At 53.3% G+C, this 26,784-nt stretch overlaps 9 protein-coding genes across 9 annotated transcripts; 4 read left to right on the top strand and 5 right to left on the bottom strand.

The window, feature by feature from the left end:
• Positions 1-503: 503 nt before the first annotated feature.
• On the bottom strand, positions 504-2,635 carry A1O1_04236 (uncharacterized protein; the record flags this gene model as incomplete). The annotated part of the gene is made up of 2 exons (XM_007725131.1): positions 504-2,243; positions 2,300-2,635. The coding sequence occupies 2 exons, from the start codon at positions 2,633-2,635 to the stop codon at positions 504-506; spliced, it is 2,076 nt and encodes a 691-aa protein (XP_007723321.1).
• Positions 2,636-7,480: 4,845 nt separating this feature from the next.
• A1O1_04235 (glycerol 3-phosphatase 1) lies at positions 7,481-8,329 on the bottom strand (the record flags this gene model as incomplete). The annotated part of the gene is made up of 3 exons (XM_007725130.1): positions 7,481-7,968; positions 8,026-8,181; positions 8,245-8,329. The coding sequence occupies 3 exons, from the start codon at positions 8,327-8,329 to the stop codon at positions 7,481-7,483; spliced, it is 729 nt and encodes a 242-aa protein (XP_007723320.1).
• Positions 8,330-11,321: 2,992 nt separating this feature from the next.
• A1O1_04232 (uncharacterized protein) lies at positions 11,322-13,076 on the top strand (the record flags this gene model as incomplete). The annotated part of the gene is made up of 3 exons (XM_007725129.1): positions 11,322-11,334; positions 11,385-11,479; positions 11,529-13,076. The coding sequence occupies 3 exons, from the start codon at positions 11,322-11,324 to the stop codon at positions 13,074-13,076; spliced, it is 1,656 nt and encodes a 551-aa protein (XP_007723319.1).
• A 764-nt stretch (positions 13,077-13,840) lies between these two features.
• Positions 13,841-15,030, top strand: A1O1_04231 (uncharacterized protein; the record flags this gene model as incomplete). The annotated part of the gene is made up of 2 exons (XM_007725128.1): positions 13,841-13,999; positions 14,164-15,030. The coding sequence occupies 2 exons, from the start codon at positions 13,841-13,843 to the stop codon at positions 15,028-15,030; spliced, it is 1,026 nt and encodes a 341-aa protein (XP_007723318.1).
• Positions 15,031-15,855: 825 nt separating this feature from the next.
• On the bottom strand, positions 15,856-17,742 carry A1O1_04230 (uncharacterized protein; the record flags this gene model as incomplete). The annotated part of the gene is made up of 1 exon (XM_007725127.1): positions 15,856-17,742. The coding sequence occupies one exon, from the start codon at positions 17,740-17,742 to the stop codon at positions 15,856-15,858; it is 1,887 nt and encodes a 628-aa protein (XP_007723317.1).
• A 702-nt stretch (positions 17,743-18,444) lies between these two features.
• On the bottom strand, positions 18,445-19,806 carry A1O1_04229 (uncharacterized protein; the record flags this gene model as incomplete). The annotated part of the gene is made up of 3 exons (XM_007725126.1): positions 18,445-19,015; positions 19,081-19,664; positions 19,756-19,806. The coding sequence occupies 3 exons, from the start codon at positions 19,804-19,806 to the stop codon at positions 18,445-18,447; spliced, it is 1,206 nt and encodes a 401-aa protein (XP_007723316.1).
• Positions 19,807-20,299: 493 nt separating this feature from the next.
• On the top strand, positions 20,300-21,097 carry A1O1_04228 (large subunit ribosomal protein L6e; the record flags this gene model as incomplete). The annotated part of the gene is made up of 3 exons (XM_007725125.1): positions 20,300-20,416; positions 20,547-20,885; positions 20,945-21,097. The coding sequence occupies 3 exons, from the start codon at positions 20,300-20,302 to the stop codon at positions 21,095-21,097; spliced, it is 609 nt and encodes a 202-aa protein (XP_007723315.1).
• A 1,034-nt stretch (positions 21,098-22,131) lies between these two features.
• A1O1_04227 (uncharacterized protein) lies at positions 22,132-23,160 on the bottom strand (the record flags this gene model as incomplete). Its single annotated transcript, XM_007725124.1, has 1 exon — positions 22,132-23,160. One exon carries the CDS (start codon positions 23,158-23,160, stop codon positions 22,132-22,134), a length of 1,029 nt encoding a protein of 342 aa, XP_007723314.1.
• A 1,564-nt stretch (positions 23,161-24,724) lies between these two features.
• A1O1_04226 (alcohol dehydrogenase) lies at positions 24,725-25,955 on the top strand (the record flags this gene model as incomplete). Its single annotated transcript, XM_007725123.1, has 4 exons — positions 24,725-24,875; positions 24,929-25,302; positions 25,346-25,400; positions 25,453-25,955. 4 exons carry the CDS (start codon positions 24,725-24,727, stop codon positions 25,953-25,955), a joined length of 1,083 nt encoding a protein of 360 aa, XP_007723313.1.
• Between the last annotated feature and the right edge of the window lie 829 nt (positions 25,956-26,784).

The raw sequence follows: 26,784 nt of genomic DNA, 5'->3' as shown, positions 1-26,784 counted from the left end.
CTTCCACGGCAGATGGATCAATACAATTGAAGGGAGCATGCCATTTTCAAACTGAATTGTCTTCTTCGACTGTCTAACGATGATGAAACCCAGCGAATGAATACGTCGCTCTGTTTCACGAGCTCAAGTCATACACATATTATCCTGATATTTCATCTCCCAGAGGCATTTCTCTCATGCGCGACCCGTAGGTGCCTCGTATTACATACCCAGGTCCTTCTATCCGCGTATTCCAAGTCCTGCAAGAACAATAACCCGGACTCTGTGTGGTCCCTGAATAACCAACCCCATGTCCGCGCCGACAAGGCCCAGCATCGAACCTGTTTCATGCATATTCGTCCATCCATCGCGGCAGCCGTGGGTCGCTGTCAACCCCAAAAAACACCATACCCTTCCACAGGGCAAAAGAGAAAGCGCTCAGAAATAAAAAGACAGAAGTGGTATCAGTATTTGGGCCCAAGCAGACACAATGAATCAAGTCAAGAATACAACTGGCGAGGCAGTCAAGGGCCCGCATAGTCTTGTGGAGCACTGTTGGCAAACACATAGTTTCGCGGTTTCTGTTGAGACAGGTGTTGTGCAATGTTCGCATGTTCTTCCTTCTGATTCGGGAATTCCTGAATGTAAAACTCCGTCTGCCTACGGTCGAGTTGAGCGTCGTAGGTCAAATCCGACTTGTGATCGGACGGTAGGACAGCATGATGATATTGCCCGTGCAATCCATCAGAGAGTCCGGCGTATCCCAGAGAAGGCACATAGCTTACCGACGGGAACGATGGCATCTCCGGGGAAGTCAGGGCGGCATCAGACCAACTGCTGTTGGTGAGAGGTCCTGCAGAATATGGTGGTGTATAGTCTTGGAAAGATGAATAGTGTGCTGGCGCAGAAGCAGGTGGACACAGAGATTGTTGAGACAGCCCTCGCATCATCGATGTTCCCATCATCGGCGAGCCAGGAGGTGAGGCAGTCGTGCCGGAAAGATTCTGTGTTGCCAGCATCGGATTTATGTTACGGGCGCGAAACGGATTCTTTTCTGGGTCATTCATTTGAGTGTCGGCCACGAGGTCGGGTGACAGCGACGGGGCTGGCAACTCGGCAAGAGTCTGCGCATTGATCGCTTGTTGCGCCATCAACTGATTGAATGCTTCGGCCTCCGCAAAACTCGCAACGCACATGGGCGACCTTTGAGCCGAACTGGACTTGCGGACGCCAGCATATCGTGAGTTCAGACTGTGGCCGGCGGACTTGACATGGCGAACCGTATGGGGCACGGGGGGTGTGTTCATCACGCCTTGTCGGAAAGTGGGTGAAACAGACGTCAAGGCACCGTACGACCGACTCCGAAGAGAAGTAGAGGTGAGAGCAGCTGGCCGAGGTCGCTTGCGTCGGGCGGCAATGTCCAGCGCACCGCTTTGCGGAGGACGAATGAGTTCAGAAGCACGCCGATGTGTCCGCACAGTCGGTGAGCTGCTCACCAAGGCGAAGTTGCCAAAGTTGTTGGACAGGTCGTCCGTGGCTGACTCTCGTCGTGAACTTGGGTACGATGGCATTGTCAACCCCGGCGAAGGCAAGGTGTTGCTGGGGTCATTTTGCTGTTGAGGCATGCCTTTGGGGGTGGCCAAGGGCTCCTGCCAATCTTCTGGAGTCACGACGAAAGAATCGTGGATGAAGTCTGCCATGGCATCGTTGGAGTCCGTGCCCTGGCTCGACGTGTTTGATGGCTCGGTGTCGAACCCAAAATCGAACGATGTGTCCTGCAACGTCATTGGCGACGGATATGGCGCCGCACTTGGAGGCTGATTCGGCCAGGTTGGTAGACTGGAAGCCGAGAAACTGGGGTGATGCCCATTCATGCGAAGTGGAAGTTGCATTGGCACCGATTGTGGAGGGAGCTCCGGAGGAGGCATGGTCACCTTGGGCTGCGTGGGCTGCTTGTTTTGTGCCGCCTTTGCTTGACCCAGCGCTCTTTGAAGCGATGCCCAGCTGGCCTCCTTGAACCTATCGGTGAGCCTGACTGGCGACGGCGAGTTCTGTGCGCTCGATTGAGATCGTTTACTCGGCGAAGGCACTGATCGCATAGGAGAGGCAGCCTCGGCCCTAGTCTCCGCTTGAGTCTCTCGTTTTGGTGTACCGGCGGATGGGGTCTCTTTGGACTCGGGCTGCTTCTGTGATCCATTCTGGGCCTCGAACTCCTCTTGCCTCTTCTGCTGCTTCGCCTTCGCACGACGGTTTTGGAACCAATTCTGTCATCCAGTCAGCTCTGCTTTGTCAACTCCTGGTCAGTTTATCGGGAACGTACGCCAACTCTTTGGAACTTCAAATTGGTCTGAATCGCCAACTGCCGCTTGACTTGGGAGTTGGGTTTGTGATTGGCCTGAAATTGGGCCTCCAGGATCTCAACTTGTTCTTTGGTGAGCCTTGGCCGCGTCGAAACCTCTTCCCCCTCTCCAAACTCATCGTTCAACATGCCGGGCGCCATAAAGTCGGCGTACTCGGCCATACCGAAGGAAGCATGGTAGTCATCCAGCGGGTGTTGAGGCTGAAGCAGGTAGTCCGGGTAAGTAACGCCTGGATAGTACATCTGTTGCTGATGCTGAACGGGAAAGGAAAAAGAGTCTTGCAGGTAGGAAGCCATGTTGTAGTATTGTAGGGCTGGGTCTTCGTTGTGCATGCTCAGCGAGCGGGTATGTAGTCGGTTAGACATCTGAGCATCGCCGGCCTCGTGCGTGGAGATGGTCCTGCAACCAGACCAAGCAGTTCTTTTCCTTTCTGACGACCGGACTGTGGGAGGAGACGGACTCAGACTCGCAATGGGAGCGCAACAGGAGGTGATTGTTCGCTCGATGCAGAAGGCGCAACAAGGAAAGCGGTGGTGGGTAGAGATGGGACAAGGGACTTGTCGTAATCACGTCCGCGATTTCAGATCGGACTGGCGGGCGAAACTGAGCTCTAGGAGCGCAACAAGCTGCGACCGTGAGAGAAACGAAATCGAATCCGAGTCGACGGCCTCGAGGGAAGCCGACCTGGTTGAAGTATGATGTGACGGTGATACAAACAGGAGGGACGAGATAGCAGGCAGTAGTGGTAGTAGTATGGGAATCTGGGTGAAGCTAGGTGGGCGAGGTCGGGAAATTTAGACTTAGAGGCGGCGTCGCAAGGGATCGGGCGAGGACTAACGCCCTTCTAGGACCGGGGTGAGGTAGGGATCCGTCTCGAGGGAGATGGAGAACAGAGAAAGAAAGGTTCAGCCCGGTGTGATCGTACCCAGGGCTTTCCCAAGTTGACGATGATGATGCAGATGGGTGACAGGGAAACAGCTGGAGCAACAGAGACGCACGTCCTCTTCCCTCGAGGGCTTGATGGGCACAGAAGATATCAGTGCGCACGCTGGGCTCGGTCTTGATCGTCATCCGACGTTCTGAGAGGTCGTAAGATGGGATGGGGGACCGATCGAGAGAGAGGGTCAGGACACAGGACACAGGACTCAGCACTGAGCAGTTGGCAGTGGGATGAGGCCTGTACTCTGTAGCCTCTAGGCCTGGTGAGCCTGCGGTATCGAGCCAAAGCGCAGAGGGAGTGGAGCTGGGCAAATGGGTGACAGACATTGGACGTCGGCCGGGCGCAGGTACAGTGACTGACAAGTACGAAGAGCTCCAGGGACATCCACTCAGGGTGGAGAGACCACCACCTACCTTGCCTACTCTGTCCTTAGTACCAACAGTGACATACACGGTGGTAGGCGAACAGGCGAATAGGACAGGCTGCGCTGAAGCAGGCGAGCCACTGACTGAGCAGTGGAGTCTGTTCTAGCCGGTGGCTCCTGGTTGAGGAGTCGCTTCCGTCGAGTTAACACTGGCATGCCCTCTCTTGATCGTGTTTCGCGATATGAGTCAAGCGCCAGATGCAGCGGGGAGCTGGTGGTGGTTGAGTTCTAATGGTGGACGAGGCGAGGCGCAGGGAGGGTAAACACCAGGAGATTATTCTGGGTGTCTTAGATGGACGTTGGAAGGGAAAAGCCAAGGCATTCTCCGAACAAGCCGCGGAAGAGGCGCTCGGCTACCAACGACACAAGTCACCGCGGGTGGAGGGACTCGGTACGTGCAGAGGGAGCCAACCAAGGGTACCAGCTATGAATGGCTACCAAATCGGCACCCTTGGGACCCCCAACTGAGGTCCTCAGCACCACCGATGCCTAGGCCTCAGGCATGCTACAGTATCACAGTAAGGTGCACACCTGAGGTATCATTCCATATTCTTGTACGTACTATCCTTCATCCGCCTCCTGACTTTTGGCTAGGCCTGTCTTTCTCCTCTTGTCGACGGTAGGTACCTTGTATGCATGCTTCTGGGCGTCATGATGGCGGATTGGAGCATGCCGTGTTCCAAGGGGTTCTGGTTGTGATGTTCGGCGCCAATGCAGGAACAGACGCCCTGGCACCCAGTAGAGGATGCAGCTGGCAACTGCATACAAAGGTACACCACATCGGTCGCAGCTTAAAACAAGTCGGAATAGGCATCCAGCCAGGGGCAATGCAGCAACGGCTTAGGGGCCAAAGACCTCATTGCAGTGCATTGCAGGCCCGGAGGCCAGACTATCCTTGCCATCTCAGGCCACCCGGTCGCCCAGATCTAACCCGTTCGGCGCCGGTCTCAGCCCAAACGGCGTCTTGTGGCACAGTTTTCGCACCGAAGGAGAAGGCCTGGTGGAGATGGCCTTGGGTCGGGCCAGCCTGGTTGCGCTTTGAGGTCTGAGAACCCTGGTTCATGCTGCAACGAGGCGCTCGCGAAGGGGTATGAGGTGTGGCAATTTGAGGCGGCTGTCTAGGATCATCAAAATTACCTGATATGCACTGCCAGTGCAGGGCATGGCGAGCATAGAAACCTTGAACACGGACAAATAACTGAATCTGACTCGGACACGACACTGACTTGACTGCCGTTGTGTCCGTCTGATGTCAACGCTGCAAATGGCGTGCCCGCTTGTTGCTCCTTCCGCCTGAAATTCTCCTCGCGAATAATCTCCATCCAGCTGGAACTCTATCTAATGTGGAACCCATCGAGCCCATGCACTGCACTGTCCGTTACCAACTTATTTGCACTCGGCAATCTGCGCCCATACATTATTCTCTGTCGGTGGCTGCTCTGCTCAACATCGATGAAAACGGCCTGATCATGCGCGAGCCATACCACAGTGCACCGTTCAGGTTGGGCACCAAAGGTAGGTAGACACAGTAGACTTCGCAGCTGCATACCCAGGAAATGTATTGGGCATCAGGCGTCGACCAGTGGGCGCCTACTCTGTATACTGACTCGCCAGCTCCATCGGCCTAATGTATTCATCATCATTATCAACCACGATCGTGTCTCTGCCGGCCCTGAAGCAGCCTTGTGGTTGCGGATCTGATGTACAGTATTACTGCTTCCTCCTGTATCGGATTAGTTGGGCTCCTCTAACGATCTGATATTCAGTCCTTCCGTTACTATGCATCAGGCTACCGGCGCGAGTCCTCTCTCCTAGGTATATCAGACACTGAAGTTCTTGGATGCTGTATGGGGAAGCACCCCGGTCTGAGTCAAGACTGCGGACTGTATCCACTGCCGACGGTGCCTTGCATCTGATCCTCCCAGAAAAGCGCAGTCTGCAGCAAAACACAATTTGGTACCTGCAGCTGTGGCGGTGGAATTCCAGCTCCGACTGACAACTAAAGCGCAGTCCATCCTTGTCCCCTGCACGCCGCTTTCGATCGCTCCCGTCCACTTAGCAGCGTCCTGCATCCCCAAATCCAGGCCATTACGCTGCTTTCATCACAAAAGACCCAGCCTGATCACTGCTTCCCCTGTTCTTCGGTCGAGACGCGCGACAAGATACTGCTTTCTCAAACCTCTTGCAATGGACACTGGACAAGAAGGAGTTATGCAGGGGGTATATCGGCCACCCTTGTAAGGAGAGCTGGGAATCATCGAGTCGAGAGATTATGGTGCGACATGTACAGCTGATTTGATTGCACAACAGGGCACACCCTCCAGGCTGGTGCTGGCACCGCTGGCAACTGGCAACGCCGCAATGGGCAACTGGCAACGGGCAAGGGATTTGGCTACACGAAATCAGAGACAGCAATCTCAAATACGCCATAGGGGCATTATCTTAGCGCATCCGAAAAAACGACCGACACTCAGCTCCCCTTCCGAAGTTCCAGCTCTGTCCACGTTTCGGGTTTAGGTACGTTGTTCTCGATCCTGTGAGTTGTCGCCAGCGTCCCACAGCCCTGTCTCGCCGAGCGCCCTTGTCCACCAAGATAGGCATCACCGACAGTACATGCGCCTATCTTATCTAAACCTGGCTTTAGCGACCGCCGATGAGGTTGGCGGTCTATAGCAGCAGTTATTGCTGGATTGCCGCCGCTTCCGCCAGGATTGTCTCGACTCCTCGGCTTTATTTCCACAAATCACATGTCAATTTGACGACTTCTCATGTGTAAGTCGACGATCTGCTTATCAGCGAGACTTGATCGACTTCGACTCCGCTCCGCCTATCGCCGGTCTCCCAGACTTGTTGGTTTTTGATTGCAAAAGTCATCTTATTATACTCGAACTCTATCTCTCATTGCGTTCAGGGTGTCAGATCTTGGTAGGTACCACAATATTAAGTCGTCGGCAGCCCACAGGTCGATCTAGGACACTCGCTATGTTTGGTCACCGCTGTGTGACCCTGAAAGTCACCAGCAAGAACCCCTCGCTTTCGGACGACCTAGGACGTTCTTGTAAAGGTGTGGAGCAGGTCTGTGTCAACGTCACGCAATTGATATGGCAAAGGTATCATTTAGTATTATGTTTACCCGCAGTCTGAGCGGCAGCATTGACCACGACGGTCAACGCTTGGTCCATTTGATCTTGCGCATCACCTCATCAACCAACGAGTGACATGTTGCTCTGGCCAGAGTGGTTCGCACCTTGGCCCCGGCCTTGTTTGCTGGTCTCTGTTGCCCGTCGACCGCTGACAACCGGCACATCTATGTTTTCCACGTTGCGCAGCCACGGGTAGAGACCCTGCAGCAGTCATCAACGGAAGTGTGACAGAACCCAGAAGACAGATCCTCCTGCAGGTACCGTCAAGCGGATCATAGTTGTCTTCTGACTATCACTCCGGGGAGAATGTCTCGCAAACTGACGAGCTGTACAGCGGGCATGTTTTACGGACGATTGGAGCTCTACATGTTCCCAGAAAAGTGGACTGGATCTCCAGTATGTCGCCATTTATGCTCAGTCGGCTGTGGCTGCTCTGCGGCCAAGGTCATGCGGCCCTTTCCTCTCCCTTGGGGGGCGATGGGGTGCAACGGCGCCCTCTCCCATCGTCCGCTCTATCCGTGGTCTATATGGGGACGTCTAGCCTGGAAACCTCAACCATCCTCATCTTGACCGGACGCCATGGCGCCATGCTGAGATGTGCACCGGGAGAAAACCGCACCAGAGAGAGCGGTGGCTACGCACTGACCAAGGCATTGGTGATCTCGATCTGTACGATACCCTCCGCAAAGCTCTTGAGCGTGATGCTTCTCAAGTCTTGCACAATCCAGTCCGCCCCCGCTTCCTTGACCTGGCCAATCGTGTGGGTGGTGGTTAAGGCAACGACTTTGAAGCCTGCGGCCTTGCCTGCACGGACGCCCGATGGCGCATCTTCGATAACGATCATGTGCGCTTCCTCGCCCAGGCCGAGTCGCTGACGTCCAAGCAGGTAACAGTCTGGGTGTGGTTTGCCCTCCGCCACATCCTCTGCTACTACGACGCATCGAGGATGGGCGAGCTTCAACACATCAATCCAGCCAGTCAGCAACGCTCGAGTGCCGGAAGTCACGACCGCCCAGGGGGCATTGACGGCTTCGAGACTTGTGAGCAGTTTGCGAGCACCAGGAATCTCCACTGCATTCTGGCCGAATTCTTTGGGGATCAACCCTTCCTCATGGCTTATGTCTACAGCACTGTCTTAGCTGCGCACCAGGGACCCTTGGCTTTCACGAGCGACCTTACATTCCCAATTGGCCCTGGAAGGGTCATACATCTTGAAGGTATCAATGCTTCTTCGTCCATGAGAAGTGGCAAGGATGACGTTGGGATCAACTCCCATCAGTTCGCCTTGCCTGTGCCAGTGTTTGACAATGGCTTCTGTACTGTCGATAATGGTACCTAATCCAGGTCATATTAGATAGGATGTTTGAGACTGGGGAGTAGATATGTGATGCAACTGACCATCAAAGTCGAACAGTAAACCGTTAGCCGAGACGATTTCGGGTGGTGCAGAAAAGGAAGCCCCGGGCTCTTCAACTGAGCCCATCGTAGCCCCTCTGCTGGCGTCAAATGTATGGAGAGAATCGCTCTTCACCGAAGTAGTTGTTATCCCACACTCTATTCTATGCCGTGTATATGAGCCTTACAGAAGTATGGAGTAGAAACATACAGAGTAATCTGCTGATTGGAGTTGGAATTAAAGCGTGAGTTTTATGCCTCCCCAACGTCGGATCCGTTACTCGATCGGGCTGCGCCGGCGCCGGCAGAGTATATCTTCTATTCACGTGATTTTGGGCCGAATGATGTTTATACTACTACCTACACAGAAGTGCTTCGCGTCAACTTCCTCTTCACTGCATCATAAGATGGCGCCCTCGAACACGGTCCTGTGCGCACTAGGTTGATGAATGTTGTAATTCGTCGCTGCTGGGCAGTACTTCTGTTGGGTATCTTGACGAATGACTCTTTGACAACATCTGTGTGTAAGACATTGAGAGCAGCTTTGAGAGACAGTACTGCTTGCATAAGGTAGTACCATATGTTCCATCGCTAGCACGTGTTGCGATTAATTGTATGTAGGTATTCTGCAAACAAATATTGGGAGAAGTTGGTTATTTTGGGAAATCTGGACAGTTCCGGCCACACAGATACAGCATCGGGAAATGCCTACTGAAGGGTCCGCGCAGTTGATCCTGGCACCCATCGGAGTAGACTTCCAGAAGCTCGCTGGAGCCTTCACAGATTTCCGGGGAGGGCCAAAGGCCCACAATCAGAGGTAGGGCTCGACCGTTCTTCAGGACCCTGGAAGTGGCCTGATCAGTCAATCCTTCAGCCAATGCGGTGGCATCTGCAACTGGAGTAGTCGATATCACAGTCACTCACTGCCTTCTCATAATTTTTGGCTGCAGACTCTCGTGCATAGCACTGTACAACCAGTTGGGGGGTGGGAGAAATTTCCGGAGTCATCTGTGCCGCGATAGCAAAGAACTCAGTTCCCAGACTCTGAAACAACTTTTTGCCATGAGGATCTGATCTCGAAGATACCCAGCCACCGATGCTGACATTGAGAGCCCCTTGCTCTAGGATGCATATCAGTAATTGCTCCCTCGTCTCAATGAGCTGGTCGCCGGCCCATGTTGGCAGTTCCAGATGGGAATCGCCTGCACATGGCAATTTGCGACAATGTTAGGATACAGGTCGGATGTGAGGTGAAATATCTGCCTGAGAGAAGATCCTCTAGTGGTTCTGAGGCCATGTGCATGCCGCCCCCATGCATTCGTTGTACGGGAAACGCCGCCATAGCCAAGATGGACCGATACATCCTTTGAGACAGGATCGGTGGTTTTTTCCAAGCGAATATCTTGTTCTTGAATGTTACCTTGGCCTTCCAAAAGCATCCATTACTTGGGTGAGCTCTGCAACAGCCGAAGTTTATGTGCGTACGCAGAATACCGCTACCGGTAGCTTTGCACAGGGGCCCTTCGAGAGTCGAGATTCTGAGGTTGAGGAGGCGTGTCACACAGTCAACCGAGACGAGAAGAGGGCTCTCCAGGTATCTTAGCCATTCGCAATGTTCGAGCACTGTAAGGCAGTTACTTCCGAAGATCAGGTTGTGCGTTCTCAAACGTGAATCCTCGTCGCCTTCGATCATTCCATGTATGAGGTAGTCGAGCACGAGAGCGTGGAGTAATCTGATATTCTCGTCATACTCATTGGGGCCAGTCAGTCTCGCAAGCTCAGTTCCGTCATGGAGGCTGTCTTACGCCACTTTCGTGGTAGGTGTGGGCTAGTACCTATGTGAAAGCGCAGAGCCATTATGCTCATCCATCCACGAAAGGTATTCAAGCCTGCTAATGCTGCGCAAACCAGGAGCACGCTATTTGGAAGACCCCATATCAGGCGCGACTCAAGAACTCACTTAGATAAGCTCCCGGTCGTGAAGATCACGGTATGCAGCTTGGCTTTGTAGGCACGTGGCTAATCATGAGGATACAGGTGAGGATACAGGTGAGGAAAAGGCAGGATGCAATCAACAATTTCCTTCAATTGATCTGAGGAGAATCTGTAGTTGAATGTCTCCGAAGTTGAATACCTGATAGGCAAATACATGTACGTACTTAAATTTGTGGGTAAGTCTTGGATTGATTGGATAGTATGCTTGGCACGTGACTCCACAAATTTATTTGGAGTATATTTGCTTGGATTTTGGAATTATCCACAACAATCACACATTGATTCCTCGATGGTCTAGTGGTCATGAGTAAGTTCCATCACACTTAACATCAAGCTTCAGCGTCTAACATTTAATCAGTTTCCGCTTGTCATTCTAAATAACGAGCGCGGGAGACCAGGGTTCGATTCCCTGTCGGGGAGTTTCTCCTTTTGTGTTATCCTCGATGGTCTAGTGGTCATGAGTAAGTCATCTTGTCTACAAGCCTTCGTTGATTCATAATCTAACAATCATTTCAGTTTCCGCTTGTCATTTCAAATAACGAGCGCGGGAGACCAGGGTTCGATTCCCTGTCGGGGAGGCTTCTTTTTTGCCTTGGAACGTCTTTTTTTGGAGCTTAGTCTCAGTGCTCCTTCTATCTCCGAATTAGGCCAACGTTTTTTTTTTTTTTCCGCTGAAAAGAAAACATGGGTTAGGTGAAAGTAGCAACCTGGTCGAGGCCTCCTCTGCATCGATTCGGGGCGGTGAGCGTTATAGTACACCATACTACGTACTTAGTTCGATTGCTAGAACGAAACAGTCGCTCCGACATAATCGGGCGATTAATCAGAAGGGTTTCTCACGAACGATGTATCGGCGTCGCATTGAAGCCAGAAGCGGCCGTGGTGTCCGACTAGGATTTCTCCCCCATAACAGGTGAACCAAGGGTGGGCATAGGGCGGCATCAGCTTAATCCTGGAGAGGGGTGACCCACACCTTGGCGCGCCCGCTGCCTGCAACTTTTTTTGAAGGGCCGTCGAGAAGACAGCAGTCAGTAGTCAGCCCGTGTAGAATATTCCACTGCTGCTGTTCACTCGAGATCTGGAAGATGGTCAAGTCATGTAAGTATTCTACATGTGGTCTTCAATTTTTACTTATTGACCGTTTGCAGTTTCCAAGTCGAAGCGTACACCCGTGCGACTGCGGCATAAAATCGAGAAGGCTAGTGCCGCAAAGCAGAGGAAACTGAGAAAAGAATCCAAAAAGGTACGGTGTCTCCTAGCGACGAGAAAGGACACACGCTGACACCCTGCAGAATCCGCAATGGAAGTCTCGCTTAAAGAAGGATCCTGGCATTCCCAACTTGTTTCCCTTCAAGGAGAAGATCCTTGAAGAGATTGAGGAGAAAAAGAGGCAAAAGGCGGAGAACGCGCAGAGACTGAGGGATGCCGCGAAGGAGAAGAAAAGAGCAGAGAAGGGTGCCACGGCCGATGAGCCCACCGACGACGATTTAATGGAGGAAGACGACGAAGACGACATGCTCGACGAAGAAATGGATGATGCGGCGGCGGGTGACGGTGCAAATCCTTTGGCTGCTTTGGTGGCCTCGGCCCAAGCAAGGGCAGCCGAGTTCGACCAGGGCGCGCTCGAAGGCGATGTCTCCGATTATGATGAGGACCAAGACGACGACGGCGTTCGAGTTTCGGAGACCATGGCAGTCAATAACAAAAACCCCGACTCTTCACGGAAGGCTTTCGACAAGATCTTCAAGCAAGTCCTGGATGCCGCAGATGTGATATTATACGTCTTAGATGCTCGAGACCCCGAAGGCACTCGATCGCGAGAAGTCGAACGGCAGGTCATGTCCGCCGAGGGTGGCTCCAAGCGACTGATCCTCGTGCTGAACAAGATTGACCTGGTGCCGCCGCCAGTGTTGAAGGGCTGGTTGACCCACTTACGACGATATTTCCCCACGATCCCCCTGCGAGCATCGACACCTGCATCCAATGCGCAGACATTCGACCACAAGCAGCTCACGCTCAAAGCCACCTCGGAGACCTTGCTCCGCGCTTTGAAGTCATACGCGGCCTCGAAGCAGCTGAAGCGGTCTGTTTCCGTCGGAGTCATCGGGTACCCCAATGTTGGCAAATCGTCCGTCATCAACGCTTTGACGTCCCGGTTGAACAAGGGCACGCAGAGTTTCGCTTGTCCTGTCGGTTCGGAGGCTGGTGTGACCACGAGTCTACGAGAAGTCAAGGTGGACAGCAAATTGAAGATCCTGGATTCGCCTGGTATCGTCTTCCCATCGACCGTGGACGGTGAGAACAAGCAGGACCGTGAACGACGAAAAGCAGAACACGAAGCACGACTCATTCTCTTGAACGCCCTTCCACCCCGGCAGATTTCAGATCCCATGCCTGCAGTGAACCTTCTCATGTCCCGACTCTCTACTTCTGAGGCGCTGTACGAAAAGCTACTCAGCCACTACGGCATCGTTGCTTTGGGTCCGTTTGCGCAAGGTGACACCATCACCGATTTCTTGGTGCAGGTGGCACGGAAGCGAGGCAGGCTGGGTCGAGGCGGTGTCCCGAACCTGAATGCGGCAGCCATGACGGTGATCACGGATTGGAGGGACGGCAGAATCCAAGGCTGGGTTGATCCGCCTGTCCTCAAGGTCGCAGAGGATGCGGACATGGTCGAGGATGAAGACGGAGCCAACGGCAAGGCTCGGGCTCTTGGGGCCGATCGAAAGGAGATTGTCAAGGAATGGGCGGCCGAGTTCAAGCTGGAGGGACTCTGGGGCGACTCGGGCGATGCGCCAGGGGACAAAGCTGGGAACGATGCAATGCAAATAGAGTCATGACAGACATGAGACATGCATGGCGTTTGGGGGTTCGGATGGAAAACAAAATGGTATTTGGTAGAGGGATCGATCCAAGGGAAACATATCTCACGAGCCGATTCCAATCCACAGTTGCAGATGCTTTGCCTGTAATCATATTGCTGGATGGGAATCCAATCACTAAGATGCGACTTCTTGTAACTGTAGTGTGAAGGAAAAAGAAGTTGAAGGGAAATAGTCGATAATAGTGGACTGGATCTGGTCTGATTGACACACGCTTCGCTTCCCTCTCCGTCCTCGCGGTCGCGTCCAGATTTCGACCGCGTTTTCTTACAGACCGATACTCTGAACACCTGCCTTTCCAAGTGGTCCTCGTTTATCCAGACTTCTGCAACTTTGTCAACGTTTGCAGTACTATCTTCCGCCGTGCACCCCCAAGGATCGGCGTCGCTCTCTACCCGACTTCAAGGCGACCGATTGACTGCGGTCTGTGAGCGGAATCTGCGACCATTGCTAGCATCAACCATCCTGGCGCCCTGCTCCTAGTCGTCGAGAAAGACCGTCGAAACGAGGCTTGTCGACCACTCTACAAGCACCCAGCATTACAGTACTCTCCGGAACGCAGGCCCCCTCGATCAGTCGTACCGTTATTGAGGAGCAACAGAATACCGCTCAGCCAAGGACAACTCTTCTCCCCAGCAGAGTACAACTAGCGGGCATCGACGCCCTCTTCAGACACGCACCGCCGGTTCTTCGGTCCGTTCTACACGAAAGCAGCCCCAGAAATGGCGCCACGGAAAAGCAACGCCTCAGCGGCAGCTACAGACGCCAACGGCGATGTATCCATGGTTTCCAACGCAACCAATACCTCGACCCACGCACATCCCAAATCAGCCCGACAGTCAAGTGGTGGAGGCAAGCAAGACGACGGCGTGAGCATTGATGTATGTGCATTCCATATCCCGTACTGGGACAAACCCTGTATTGAGGACGGTGGAAAGAGGCCTTTCAAAGCTGCCGCCCTACACGAAAAGCACTGTAGAATACAAGTCTGAGTATGAGGTCAAATTTGGCTGACAATGACCCCATTATGGGAGGGGCTTCTTAGGACCTTTTATTACCACGCACGCTCGTGTCGCGACTCGCTCGCGGCGTATTACCGCCCAACACTTCGATTCAGAAAGACGCAACCCTGGCCCTGGCCAAGTCGGCCACCGTGTTCATCTCGTACCTGGCCCACCATGCGAACGAGCAGACGACCAAAAAGACGCTTGGGCCGCAAGATGTGTTGAAGGCCCTGAAGGAGATGGAAATGGCCGGAGTCATGGAACTCGGGGCTGTGGGTCAGGACGGCCGATTGGGCGGCCGGCTGGAGCGGGAAATGGAGGCGTACGAGGAGATCATCCAGCGCAAAAGAAAGGGGTATAGAGACAAAGTCAAGGCGAGGGAGAGTCTTGCTGGAGACGGCGAAGGCGGAGAGGATGGAGAGGCAGGAGCTGCGGAAAGGGGAGAACCGAGTAGTAAGAAGGCGCGGAGGATGGATGATGACGACGACGATGAGGAGGAGCGCCTGCTTGATGAGCAGCTCAACGGTGGTGGAGTGGGCGATGACTCGGGTCTCTCTCACCCAGCAAAGGCGAAGAGGAAGAGTAAGAGCAAATCCGCCAATCGGAGCTCACCACTCGCAAATGGTAAGGCGAGGGCAATGTCGGATGAGTCGGATGCTGAGGACGGCGACGAAGGTGAGGATGAGCCAGCTGACGAGGAGGACGACGACCAGGAGGAGGGAGAGGACGAGGATGAAGAGGAAGAGGAAGAGGACGATGAAGAGCCGGACGACGAGGATGACGAGCAAAATGGCCACGACACCGATGGCCTTGACGACGTCGATGGAAGTCACCGCCCGAACGGAAGAGCGAGACCACTGATGATCGGACGAGATGTCGACGTCGGGAGCGAGGATGAGAGCGATTGATTCATCCCTCGATATATTGGATGATCGATCGATCACTATCTCAATGCTTTCCCCCATGCCCGCTAAACTTCTGGGCAGGTTCTCATGAGCTGAGCCTGGGTTCGGACGTTCTATCAATTGATACTTTCTCGGAGCGTGTCTATCACCGAACGGACCGCTATGTTCTCATATACCTTTCGAACCAATTCGACATGGTGCAAGTCATGCTTGACACGAATCGGGCAAAAGCCCCCATGCTCTCAGCATCAGGACCTTTGTCACGCCCAAAAGGTGACCCGAGAAGATGTACGCGAACGACGAAAGACGGACAGCGTTACTCAAGACATAATGGGCCTGAGAAAACTTGAGTTGGCTTCGCCCCATCTCTAACGGCTTCAGTCCAGCGGCACTGACCTTCGGGCCCTGTTTCTGTGGAGAGTTGGGAATGAGGCACCGATCAACGACAGTCCAGCTAGCTGGATCCACGTTTGTGGAGAGAGATGGGAAGTGCAATATCAGACTTGATTGACCTGGATTGATTTGGGCAGCTCAGCACGCTTCTCTATCTAGGTATTCTGCAAACTACAGATATCTAGCTATATGATGTTTCATGGCCACTTCAACCATCCTTCATCTTTTTGTTCTTGAGCCATCAATGTACATATGACTGGGGTCTATGCCTATAGAAATACCCGTCAATCCGTCATCCCGGCCATCACTTCATCACTGTACTGTAGGTATCTCACTATTCCGTTCGCAAAGGTGCTGCACAGGAACATGTATTCCAGCTGACAGCAATTGTCAGCCAGATGCCCTCTCCCACGCAGTACTCAATAGAGCAACGATCTATACTGCTCGTTCGCAGAACACATCCCACTCAGACCTAGGAATCGTTCTCCTCCCTTCCTCAACGACACAAAGAGGCGCGAGGACACTGTACTCGTACCTCAAGTGGCGCTCATATCCACTTCCATCAACGTATCCATTGTTTCCGGAAGGATGGCCCTGGCCTTGACGTTGACTCTGTACATCTTGTATGGGAAACCCTCGCGAATTCCACCGTTGATCAAGATTGAGACTCTTGCTGGCCTTGACGGCCCAAGAATCCTTACATTCGCTGATCTCATGGTGTCCCTGATATTGAGTCTTGTCTTTTCTTCCATTTTGATCCTTTCTGTCGTTCTCACCGTGATGCCAATACCTACTCTTGTCGTCCTCATTCTGGAAAGGGACAGAGACAGCGGAGTCCCTATTGAGCGCATAATCCCAAAGCCAACGCTCCTCGCCTCCCGAACCATCAGCGACACGCCGGCAAGGCACTTCGTCGCGCAAGATTCGAGCCATAAAAGACAGGACCGTGAGCGTTGCAGCCTCGGCATCGACAGAGACAGTTGTATGTGCTGCGCAGAGACTGACGCGTTCAGGAGCAGACGGAGAAGAAGAACGATGAGCGATGTCGACGAGAACCCAGTCGTCGTCATGATTCCCCTCTTGGTGTTCATGCGCGAACTCGGGTACCGGAGAGCCACTTTCCAACCCTGGTTCGATGGCGTCCCGGAATCTTGGGTCCCGATCGCCGTCGCTGACACCGGCATACTCGACGAAGACGAAACAATCATCTTCCCCGCCTCGACGAGCACCATCCCACCTCTGCCACTTGAGCTCGGCATTCTTCTCTCTCACAAAAGCCAGAACTTTCCTCGCACTTGTCCACCAATCCGCGAGATCACTCTCGAGAGTGAATATTGTCGGCATAGCCGGCTCAGGGCCCCACGGTGCCGCGCGCGTCGTTGGCGTCTCCTTGAGATAGAAGCTGTCCCCAACACAGAGCATGTGCGTGTCTGCGTCATACCAGGCCAGCGAGTCCGGCGTGTGTCCTGGCATATGGAGAATTGTCAAGGGTGTCGGGATCGATCTGAGAGATGCAGGAGTGCTGTAGACGACACGCTGCATGTCATCTGCCCAGACACTCACCGTGTAATTGGGTGCTTGGAGACCATTGTTCTCACAGAGACTGTGTCTCTGGAGGTTGGCGTAAGGTATGACGAACGATTTGCCGTGCGAGGAACTCAGAACCGTCGTTGCAGGCATGTTCGACATCTGGACGTCGTCTCTACCATCTGCTCGTCCGACCGGAGGCGATATCGATGCTCCATCCGGTCGGAGTCTAGGCGATATCGATACTCTGTCTTGCACCTGGAGCCTTGTGGTAGTTGTAGGAGGTAGTTTCCAGAGTCCCATGATATGATCGTAATGGCAATGCGTCGTCATGACCAGGTACGGTATTCGTCCTGCTGGATTCAGGGTATACTCGAGAAAAGTTCCGAGATTCCACACAGCTGGTTCAGGGCGAGACGAGAGCATGCTGGAACCCGCATGCTCAACCGCGCAAGCATGGTGGGAAGTCGGGTAGGGCACTTCTGTTCCACAGCCTGTGTCGCTGAGGATGATGACTTCGTCGTATCTCTTCTCGTCCTTTTCATCCTGGTCCCTGCCCAGGTCGGCGGATTTGAGCTTGGTGTCTCCAGAGAGTCCTCTGGTTTGGGGCATAGACTCCCTGGTGGCTCGGCAGATCTTAGCATATATGTGCGGATACTCGCCATATTGATCATGTTCACGGATCAGCCAGGTCTTTGAGTCCACCCCATTATCGGCATCGAGTTTTGAGATAGTGTAGGGGCATGATGATGGTAGCATGGCCAGACATAGTTCTTCGTTATCCAGGCTGATCATTGTTCGGATAGCCTTGTGGGTTCGAGGCCAGAGCGGCGGGTCATTGCTCAGGCAAGCAACAGTACCTCATCCTGTGATCCATTAAGCATCGATTGCATCTGATATATTCGCTGAGCCTGAGGGCGGAACCTAGTTAGCGCAATATTAGTGATATATATGCAAATGCATTGTGGGCAACTGGCTCTCCATGGTATAATAGGTGTATAATTTCACGGAGGACTTGTCCTATTTTAACGGGGCCGGGGCCTTATTAGACTATATAGCTCTCGAAGAAGGGTCCGTACGCGTATAGTACCGTATACCCTTCGAAGCCTCTATATAACCGTCTTTATAAGCCTTAGCGCCTTCGAGGCGCCTCGATAATTATAGGTGTTGTTTATATAGAGTATAGGATAAGTTTGTATATATCTTTGGTCTAACTTAGAATGGCGAAGACCAGCCTCGTCCATCAGATTGCGCCCTTTACTTAGATACATTCTCGACGGGTTGCGCTTGAGATACAACCAGGATCTGGACGTGCGCAGCAAAGAAAATCAATCACACATCAATACTGGGAAGGGTTTCGATATCTTCACATGTGGCCACTCCAATGTCAAGGGGGACGAGGCTGTGATATTGACCGACGGTCCAGTAATTAGAAGCTGATTTTGAGACAGCACAAAGGCGAGGAGTGAGAGCAGACTGCATATTAGCTGTCAAGTCCTACTCAGTGTCCATGTGATCATTTCCATCCTTCTCTCTTTCCATCATCACTTTATCTTTAACTCCCTTCAGGAAAGCTTCAACAGCTTCGCCGCCACCTAATGGTACCCCTCCCCGACGCATGTAGCCTCCGTTTCGAACAGGAATGTCAAGAGCTTCACTAATACTTGGCAAACCACCATCACGCAAGGCGATTGTCAGACTCGATAAACTCTGCGAGAACTGTGGGGACCGCAAAACTCTCCGCAGGATATCCTTCTTCTGGTCCAAGCTGAGTGCTTGCTCAGCTGCTTCGATTGATGCGTGTTCCGTGTTGAGTGCCGCCATGTCGTCTGCTTCTTGTATCAAAGTGACCAGCGCAGGTGGGAGGTATTGAAGCAACCGGTCGACAAGGACAGAGTCTGCAGAATCGATCCAAGGGATTGTAGTTGCTGGAGTCAGCAAGTCTGCCAGAGTGGTGAAGAGTTGTTCCTGTGGCCCGGATCCGCGGCCTTGGCTGTTGTTACTGCTGTTGCCGCCTAGTGATTGGATGAAGTTCTGGATGATGGCGTTGGCGTCCATTCCAGCAGCGCTGCCACCGGTCAGTCGGGCGACTTCAAACAGGCACCAAGCGCACGGCGTGGGTGCATTACCTACGCTCTTCCGCCATCAGCTCCCCCTTCTCTGGACTCTTCTCCTTCTTCACGGAAGTCACCGCCGGTGGCATCAGGGCCTGCTCCTGGTCCTTGCGATGGACGACGGTTGCCGGCATGGTCTGTGCCTTCGACCTCTTCCATGGGCTCATCCTCATCATCGTCCGGGGGGTTCTGGTCTCTGGGCAACTCGGCCATCTGTTGTTGGACGTCCACCTCTTCACCTTGTAGAAGATTATTCACGATTTGTCCCAACTTCAAGTCTCGAGTGCTGAACCATGCAGGATCGCCCTGAGGATGTTGACTGCGTGACTGTAACCAAAAGAGGTGTCGTTGCGAGCTTGACGAGAACTTCAGCACGTATATTCTTCCATTGGTGGGTGTTTGGGAGTTCGAGGGACTGTCTACACTGGTGGGGTGGTAGGGAGTGAAAGAGCCATCGCCCGGAAGCATCAACAGGTCCAGTTCGGGCCGGTCTAAGGGAGCGCTTCTTGGTCGCCAACACAGATGTAGGAGTTCATCCTCAGCGTAGAGGTAGATGTATCCGGGAGTGGGAAGAGGCTTGACTTTTGGAGGCGAAGAACTCGTCTGCAAGAGTGTCAGCATTTGTGCCTAGAAGAGGTATCTGCGCGAGTAGCAAATGGCGTTCCGGTCAGGACGAGGCTGCAGAAACACTTACATCGAGCTCACAGAGTCCTGCCTTAAATGTGATTATTGGAGTGACCGACATGTTGAAAAGCGGGAACCAAGCGAGAGAAACAGATGACTGAAGGAATCGTGCAAGTTGAAGTCGCTAGGGTTTGAATGTGCAACTCAGGAGCAAGACCTCATTCGTTGTTGACGGCAAGCCAAATACTCTCTGTACTGGAAGTTCCTCCACGGTTCCATCACAGGTGGCTTTGCGTCAAGAGCAGAAGCCTGGCACTAGTAACTTGTCCTCGACAAACCCGGCAAACCCAGCAAACAGGCCAAATCCGTCTCCACACTGCACTGCTGCACTACTGGTGCTTGGCGGTGGCACGTGAAGTCACATGATGCACCGCCTTCAAAGGCCCCGTCAAAAATTCCGCCGTACTTTCCTGTTCAGGGTCGAGTCGCCAAGAAAACGAATCGCACACTGCTCTTCCCACCGTCCACTACAACTGCGGCACCTCATCGAAACCAACCCTCCACCACCATTTGGCGACAACAACCTCAGCAATCACTCCAGCCTCGTGGTCAAGATGTCTTCCGTGGAGGCCAGTACGAAGAAGTTCGGGAACGGTGAGAGGACGGTGCCTCACCCTTCCCAGAAGGCGCGCAAGTTCTATCCAACGGAGGATGTTAAACAACCCAAGAAGGTGAGTGCTACTCAATGCAAGCACGAAAGAAAAGACTGGGCGCCGTCGAGTATTGCCTCAGACGAGCGAGCGAGCGCTTTCAGCCAACAACTCGTCGACATGTTGTACTGACTAGAACCGTCTACCACAGGCCCGCAAGACACTCCGCCCACACAAGCCCCGAGCCTCGCTTCAACCGGGCGCGGTCCTGATCCTCCTCGCCGGTCGTTTCCGTGGCAAGCGTGTGATCCTCCTCAAGCACCTCAAGGAGGGCGCACTGCTGGTCACCGGCCCCTTCAAGATCAATGGAGTCCCCCTCCGACGAGTGAACTCGAGATACGTCATTGCGACATCAACAAAAGTCGACATCAGCGGTCTTGACCAGTCGACGCTAGAGAAGATTGCCAGCCCTGAATACTTTGCTCGGGAAAAGAAGAGCAAGAAGGAAAAGGGTGAGGAAGCCTTCATCCAGCAGGGAGAGAAGCCAGAGGTAAGCATACGAGATCCCACAACCGACCCGACTGTTTGGAGATACTAACAGCACTATAGAAGAAGCAGCCTACTTCTCAACGCGCTTCCGACCAAAAGGCCATTGACAAGCCGCTCCTTTCCGCGATCAAGAACGAAGAATTCCTTGCCAGCTATTTGAAATCCAGCTTCGCCCTCCGACACGGCCAGAAGCCCCACGAGATGGCCTTCTAGACGAGTCACTTCACTGTTTCTTGCCAAACGCCAATCTGTGGTGGAGGGAGGCTGGTTGGAGCGTGAGAGGAGAGGTGGAAAGCAGGCATATGGGAGATAGGCGTTTGTTGCGTGCTTGCGCGGTCGACCACCAAGCAATCTTCTTATTCCCAAAAACCAGACCATGATGGGCCGGGGCGGCATGGATAGCCATGAGGGGGGAATTCCATGGACCTTGCTAGTCCGAGCCGATCAGGTGCACCCAACTCAAGATCAAGTTCGGGCGACGAGAGTCGGTCAATCAATGGATTTGGGCGATCCAAAATGATCCCCCACAGAGGAGAATTGATCGGCCACTGTTGCGCCTTCGGGATTGATTTTCGAGCCTAGACAATATGAACACCAAGATGAAACCTGTCTGACCTTGTCTCGAGCCAGTCTCGAGCCAGTCTTGACTCTACATTGTGCACGCGTGTTTTCAATGCTAACCCTGCAGATCTGGATCCGCCACCGCCATAGATGCCTGTGCCCCGATAAGTAACCACTGTTTCGGAGTCACCCTGTTCGGATCGATTGCGACCACATTCACTGCCCTGCTGGGGACATCTGGATGCCATCCGGGGCTGTTTTTTGTAGGTTCTCTGCGACGCGAGTACCCAACCCAGAACTAGCCATCTATGCCAGTGAAGTGCTGGCGTCGTTTCCTTTTCTCTTCTATCATCACCTAACATGCGGAGACTGTCTTGATCATTCGTTGATCTCTACGATGGGAAGTCACTTATATCATGTTGTTCAAATGTTCTTCATTGGAAGTGCTCAAAAAGGGTATCAAGATGTGAAGGGACGCTTGAAGGCCGCTGCAAAGAGATCACAAAACTGATAACTGGAAGAGCATCCTCACCAACATGCCTCTACCAGAACTTCTCGGTTCCACCACTGTCGAACAAGCCACGGCAGCCTCTCAATGCTGCTAGGCCACAAGCGTCAGTTCATCTAGGTTCGCGGAACCTTCCCATGGTCGTCCATAAACCGATGCCAGCCAGTTCGCCTCTAGATCAACTGGCACTTCGGTTTCTTGTCCTCCGCCTCGTCCCGCCATTTTTCGCCTCGGCCAGCTTGCCATTGACCTTCTTCTTTGCCTTGTCCTTTGCCTTATCCATTCTGGCAGGGACGTCGTGCTTGTCAGCCTCAGCCCTCACATCGTCAATAACATCTGCCCCGACACTCGTGCCCATGATCCAATCCACCAGACCCCATGGCCCGTAGTTGCCCTCCCCGCCACACAGCACGTGGGTATCTGTCCGTCGCGCGACGCCGCCGAGAATGAAATTCGTCGGCAAGCTCGAGTAGCCGCTGTAAGCGAAGGTCTCTTCAAGCGACACGAGCGTCAGGTAGAGGACGTATGTGAGAAGGTGGAAGCGGAACAGTACAGCGGGGAGGTAGGTCGGGAGGAACGAGCGCGCAAGATATGCACCGGGGTGGTCGTAGCTGGCTGCCAATGGGAAGGGGGCGGGCAGTGAGTGGTACCAGTCCTGGTGGGCGCGCGCGAGGGTCGTGTGAGACTTGTGCAGCGTGTACCGGTGAAGGACGTACGTGATGACTTCACGTAGCAGGTAGCCTCGCGCCAGGTCTTTGGCGATCCCAAACGGCAGTGGAAGCGTAGTGGTCACGCGGAGGGCGGAGCGGATGACGAGGACTCGGGTGAAGAAGACCTCGACGAGTGCCTGGAGTACAACGCCCAGGAGAACGTTGAATAGTGACCAGCCCAGTGTGCGAAGCATGCGCACGGTTCGTTGACGGCTTGCGCTCTTGAACGGCAGGGCGGAGTCGCCCAATGTCTTCAGATTCTCCGCCGCGGAAGGGAGCAACGCGTCGAAAAGTAGGAAGAACGCCGAGGGGAGGATGTAGAAGAGGATCTTGACCGCCAGAGTCGCGACGATTTCCACTCGTAATGGTGGGTGCGATAGTACCAAAGTCGACCAGGTGAGGTAGAAGAAGAGCAGGTTCAGAGACGTCGAGTAAGATGTCATGGTCGGGATCAGGAAGAAGGACAGCGCGGGTAAGCCGACTACCGCATCGATCATGGTGCGTAAGGTGGTATATGTCGAGGAGAAAGGTGAGGTGGCATAGTTGTAGATCGTCGAGGCATACGACGGTGGTGGTGGGCAGGAGATCGCATTGGGGATATAGGAGGACCAGGATTGCGGCAGATAGCAGGCTGGGTTGTAGGACGACATTGGAAGACGAGACGGTTTTCAGAGAGTACAACACTTCATATGTATCGAAACATTCTCACGCCGCAGTATTGGTCAAGATATTCGTGAGACTGGGAGCGAAAAGTGCACTTAGCAAACCCGCGACGGTGAGAACGATGTGGCTGGCAAGTGGTGAAAAGCGGGCTGGTGTTCAAGTTGTTGATGCGGTGCAGCCTCCGCAACATGATTTCCTGATGCGCCCCAAATCGCAGCGACGTCATAGCAGGCCAACCATGCCACGTGACTTTAGGGGTCTCAGCCACAGTTATCTAAGCCACAGTTATCTAAGCCACAGTTTGAGTGCCACAACTTTGATATCCACCAATTCGTACCAAAAGAGTAGTAGGTATAATATGTATATATACAGGTAACTCCGTAGAGGTAGTCAAGAGCTTGGTTAGGTCTGTATCTGTAAGTACCTACCTACTAGGTATCTCCATGTCTGACATATGTAACTCCTGGTTTCCATTTCCTTTCTTTCCACTCGAAGTCAAAAAACCCTTGTCGATCTCGGCTGTGGATGCTAAGCATGTTTTAGTTTCGGGGAAATCTATGGGGTGGAACAACTTAACCCCACGCAGATCCTGCGTGATGCCGCAGTACATCGCTAATACCTCAGTATTCGAATATCCTGTATGCATTTCCTTCTGCATACTCAGAGTCGTCTTCGGGCCAGGTCTCGCCTTGAGAAGAATCAAAAACATTTCCTGGACTGGATGGAGATACAGACCACTCTGAGACGGCTGGTCCCAACAGTCCCATCGTATCTACCCCTTGATGCCGACGCCCCTTACAATCCTACCGTGGACGGTACCGTTGAGATGTATGCCAAAGACGCTTAATCTTGCGAGGATCTAGAGACCCGTTGTGTGTCAACATCGGCAACTTGACGGCATGTGAAAAGACTGGACCAGAACGGACCCCTTGTCCTCGGTGGCTTCGATAGCGAGCATTCTCGCCAGCCATCCACGCCCAATTTGTCGAACCTTCGACAGCTGCGAGTGCGGGGTTTGCATCATTCAGGACAGACGTTGCAAGATGCTGGTTGATTTGACTCAGCCGCCGGAGAGGGGGTCTTAGATGTCCTCCCCTCTGTCGGACAAAAACAGAAGTTCTGCTGGATCGACGGATCAAACTTCGCCTAGCCGTTGGGGGGCCGTGTTTAGAACGTCGCGATCTCCGTGGTGTCAGGTGTCCCTGCTGCAACCTACTGCCTCCTACCTCCACGCCAGATTCGCGGAATATAAGGTCCGTAGTCATGTTCAATAGATAAAAGAGTAACTGACTTCTCATCATCACGAACAGCCGCGTGACAGATCATATCAAATCTTCTGTAGGTAGCGGAAGGCGACCAGCTGGTAAAGGTATATATAAAACTCACTATCCTGACAACATGTCTGAGCTTTCCATTCCCAAGACCCAAACCGCTGCTATAGTCCGGAAACAGGGTGGACCGGTCGAATTCGACGACAACTACCCCGTTCCCCAGGCTGGAGAGAACGAAGTCCTGGTCAAAGTCCTGTATACCGGTGTGTGTCAAAGTGGTGAGAAGCATCAAAGATCTTGCTGGGACTGCCCCTACTCATTCACAGGTTAGACTTGCACACCAAAGCTGGAACTGCTACTGGCGCCGATGGCCTCCCCATCACAAACATCAAACTTCCGCACGTCGGTGGACACGAAGGTGTAGGCCGTGTCGTCGCATTGGGCCCCAATATGTCGCCGGACGAGACCCTCCACCAAGGGACTTTGGTGGGGGTTCGCTTCGCTTCCCGCGTGTGTCATGAATGCGAGTATTGTGTCTCCGGCCGAGAACAACACTGTCAGAAGGCGACGAACCATCTGCACCATGAAGATGGAAGCTTTCAACAGTATTGTGTGCTCGACACCAAGTACTTGACCTTGTTGCCGCAAGACATTGACCCCAAGGTGGCGGGACCGGCACTCTGCGCCGGCGTGACGGCATATAAAGTACGTGCCTAAACTTGCGACATACTGGAACTGACAATTCTAGGCCGTTCGCAATGCAGATGTGAAAGAGGGAGAGTGGCTCGCCGTCATTGGTGCGGGTGGCGGCCTGGGCCATTTTGCAGGCGAGGGGCCCTTTCACCCAGGCTAGAGGCGTCCAATTGACCATAGAAACAGTGCAATACGGCCTTGCCATGGGCGCCCAGGTCATTGGCGTCGATGCTGGTGCTGAGAAGCAGCGCTTCATCGAATCACTTGGAGCCAAATTCCTGGATTTCACCAAATGTCGAGACCTTGTGGATGAAGTCAGGAAAATCACAGCTGGAGGCACGCATGCAGTCGTGGTCACCAGTGGCCACCCTCGGGCCTTTCAAAAGCTGGCCGACATGATCAGGATCGGCGGATCGCTATGTATGGTGGGCATTCCACCAGGAGATGCACATTTGGACATACCCATTGCCACCATCGTCATCAGAGGACTCAAGATTCAAGGGAATCTGGTAGGGTCTCTCAAGGAGACACTGGAGGCCGTGGATCTGGTCCGCCTTGGCAAGGTGAAGCCACACGTCCAAGTTAGACCTTTTCGGGATCTACCACAGGTGTATGAGATGCTGGAGAAGGGTGATATACCTGGTCGGATCGTGTTGCAGCTGTAGGAACAGCCACATTTTGACATATGCGAGGAACCAAAGGGTCAAATCAGGGTGGGTCGTATTGTCTCTGAATGTCGTTCCGATCCTATAGCCTTCGCAGACCTACAGACCTCGTATAGTGATCCTTGCCCGTGAGTTCTTTCGGTTCTTGCCCTGGCGCACCAGGTAATGCAACGGGGCCCCAACATGCCCGGCGCGCATGAACCGTGCCGTTCTGACTGTAGGAACCACCCCTCTCGGTGTAGTGACTCAATTTCGAAAGTACTATGCAACCCGTACTGAAGCAGTGAAAGGTTACCGATGTGTGGACCAGGTGTCCAGATCAATGCGGCGACGCCCAGCTAGTACGGCGATATGGTGTAGCGCGAGGGATATCACTCACTGATAAAGCAAGTTGGGCGGTTAGGGAAGATCCTGGAAAGCATCTGATGTCAATGAGCTCAATACTCTCCAGTGTCCGCAACGCCACTTTCTCAGACCGTAACCAATAATGCCAGACGTCAGCCGGCAGCTACCTTACCTATACCACATACCTGAGGATGGATACTTGTACTCGAGAGTGCCTAGAAAGTGGTCAGTGCTTCAAGGAGTTGCTTGACCGACGACAGGGCACGAATTGGCGACATCAGCGTCCTCGGCGACCGGTCGGGATTGTTTGGCTTGGGAAATGGCAAAAGCGCATACCAATACATGATCCCTGTTGGCACAGTTTTGGGGATGGCGCGCATTTCGCGAAGTTCGGATACCAGTTCACACCCCGGGATTGTCATATTACCACTTGTCTGGCTCATTGGACGCAACTGGTCTAACAGTCCCCCCTAAGGCTTGAATT

The sequence above is a fragment of the Capronia coronata genome (assembly GCF_000585585.1).
Source record: "Capronia coronata CBS 617.96 chromosome Unknown acBCG-supercont1.3, whole genome shotgun sequence".
Classification (NCBI taxonomy): domain Eukaryota; kingdom Fungi; phylum Ascomycota; class Eurotiomycetes; order Chaetothyriales; family Herpotrichiellaceae; genus Capronia; species Capronia coronata.
Note: the sequence above shows the minus strand (reverse complement) of the source record. Positions and strands in the feature narration are given on the sequence as shown.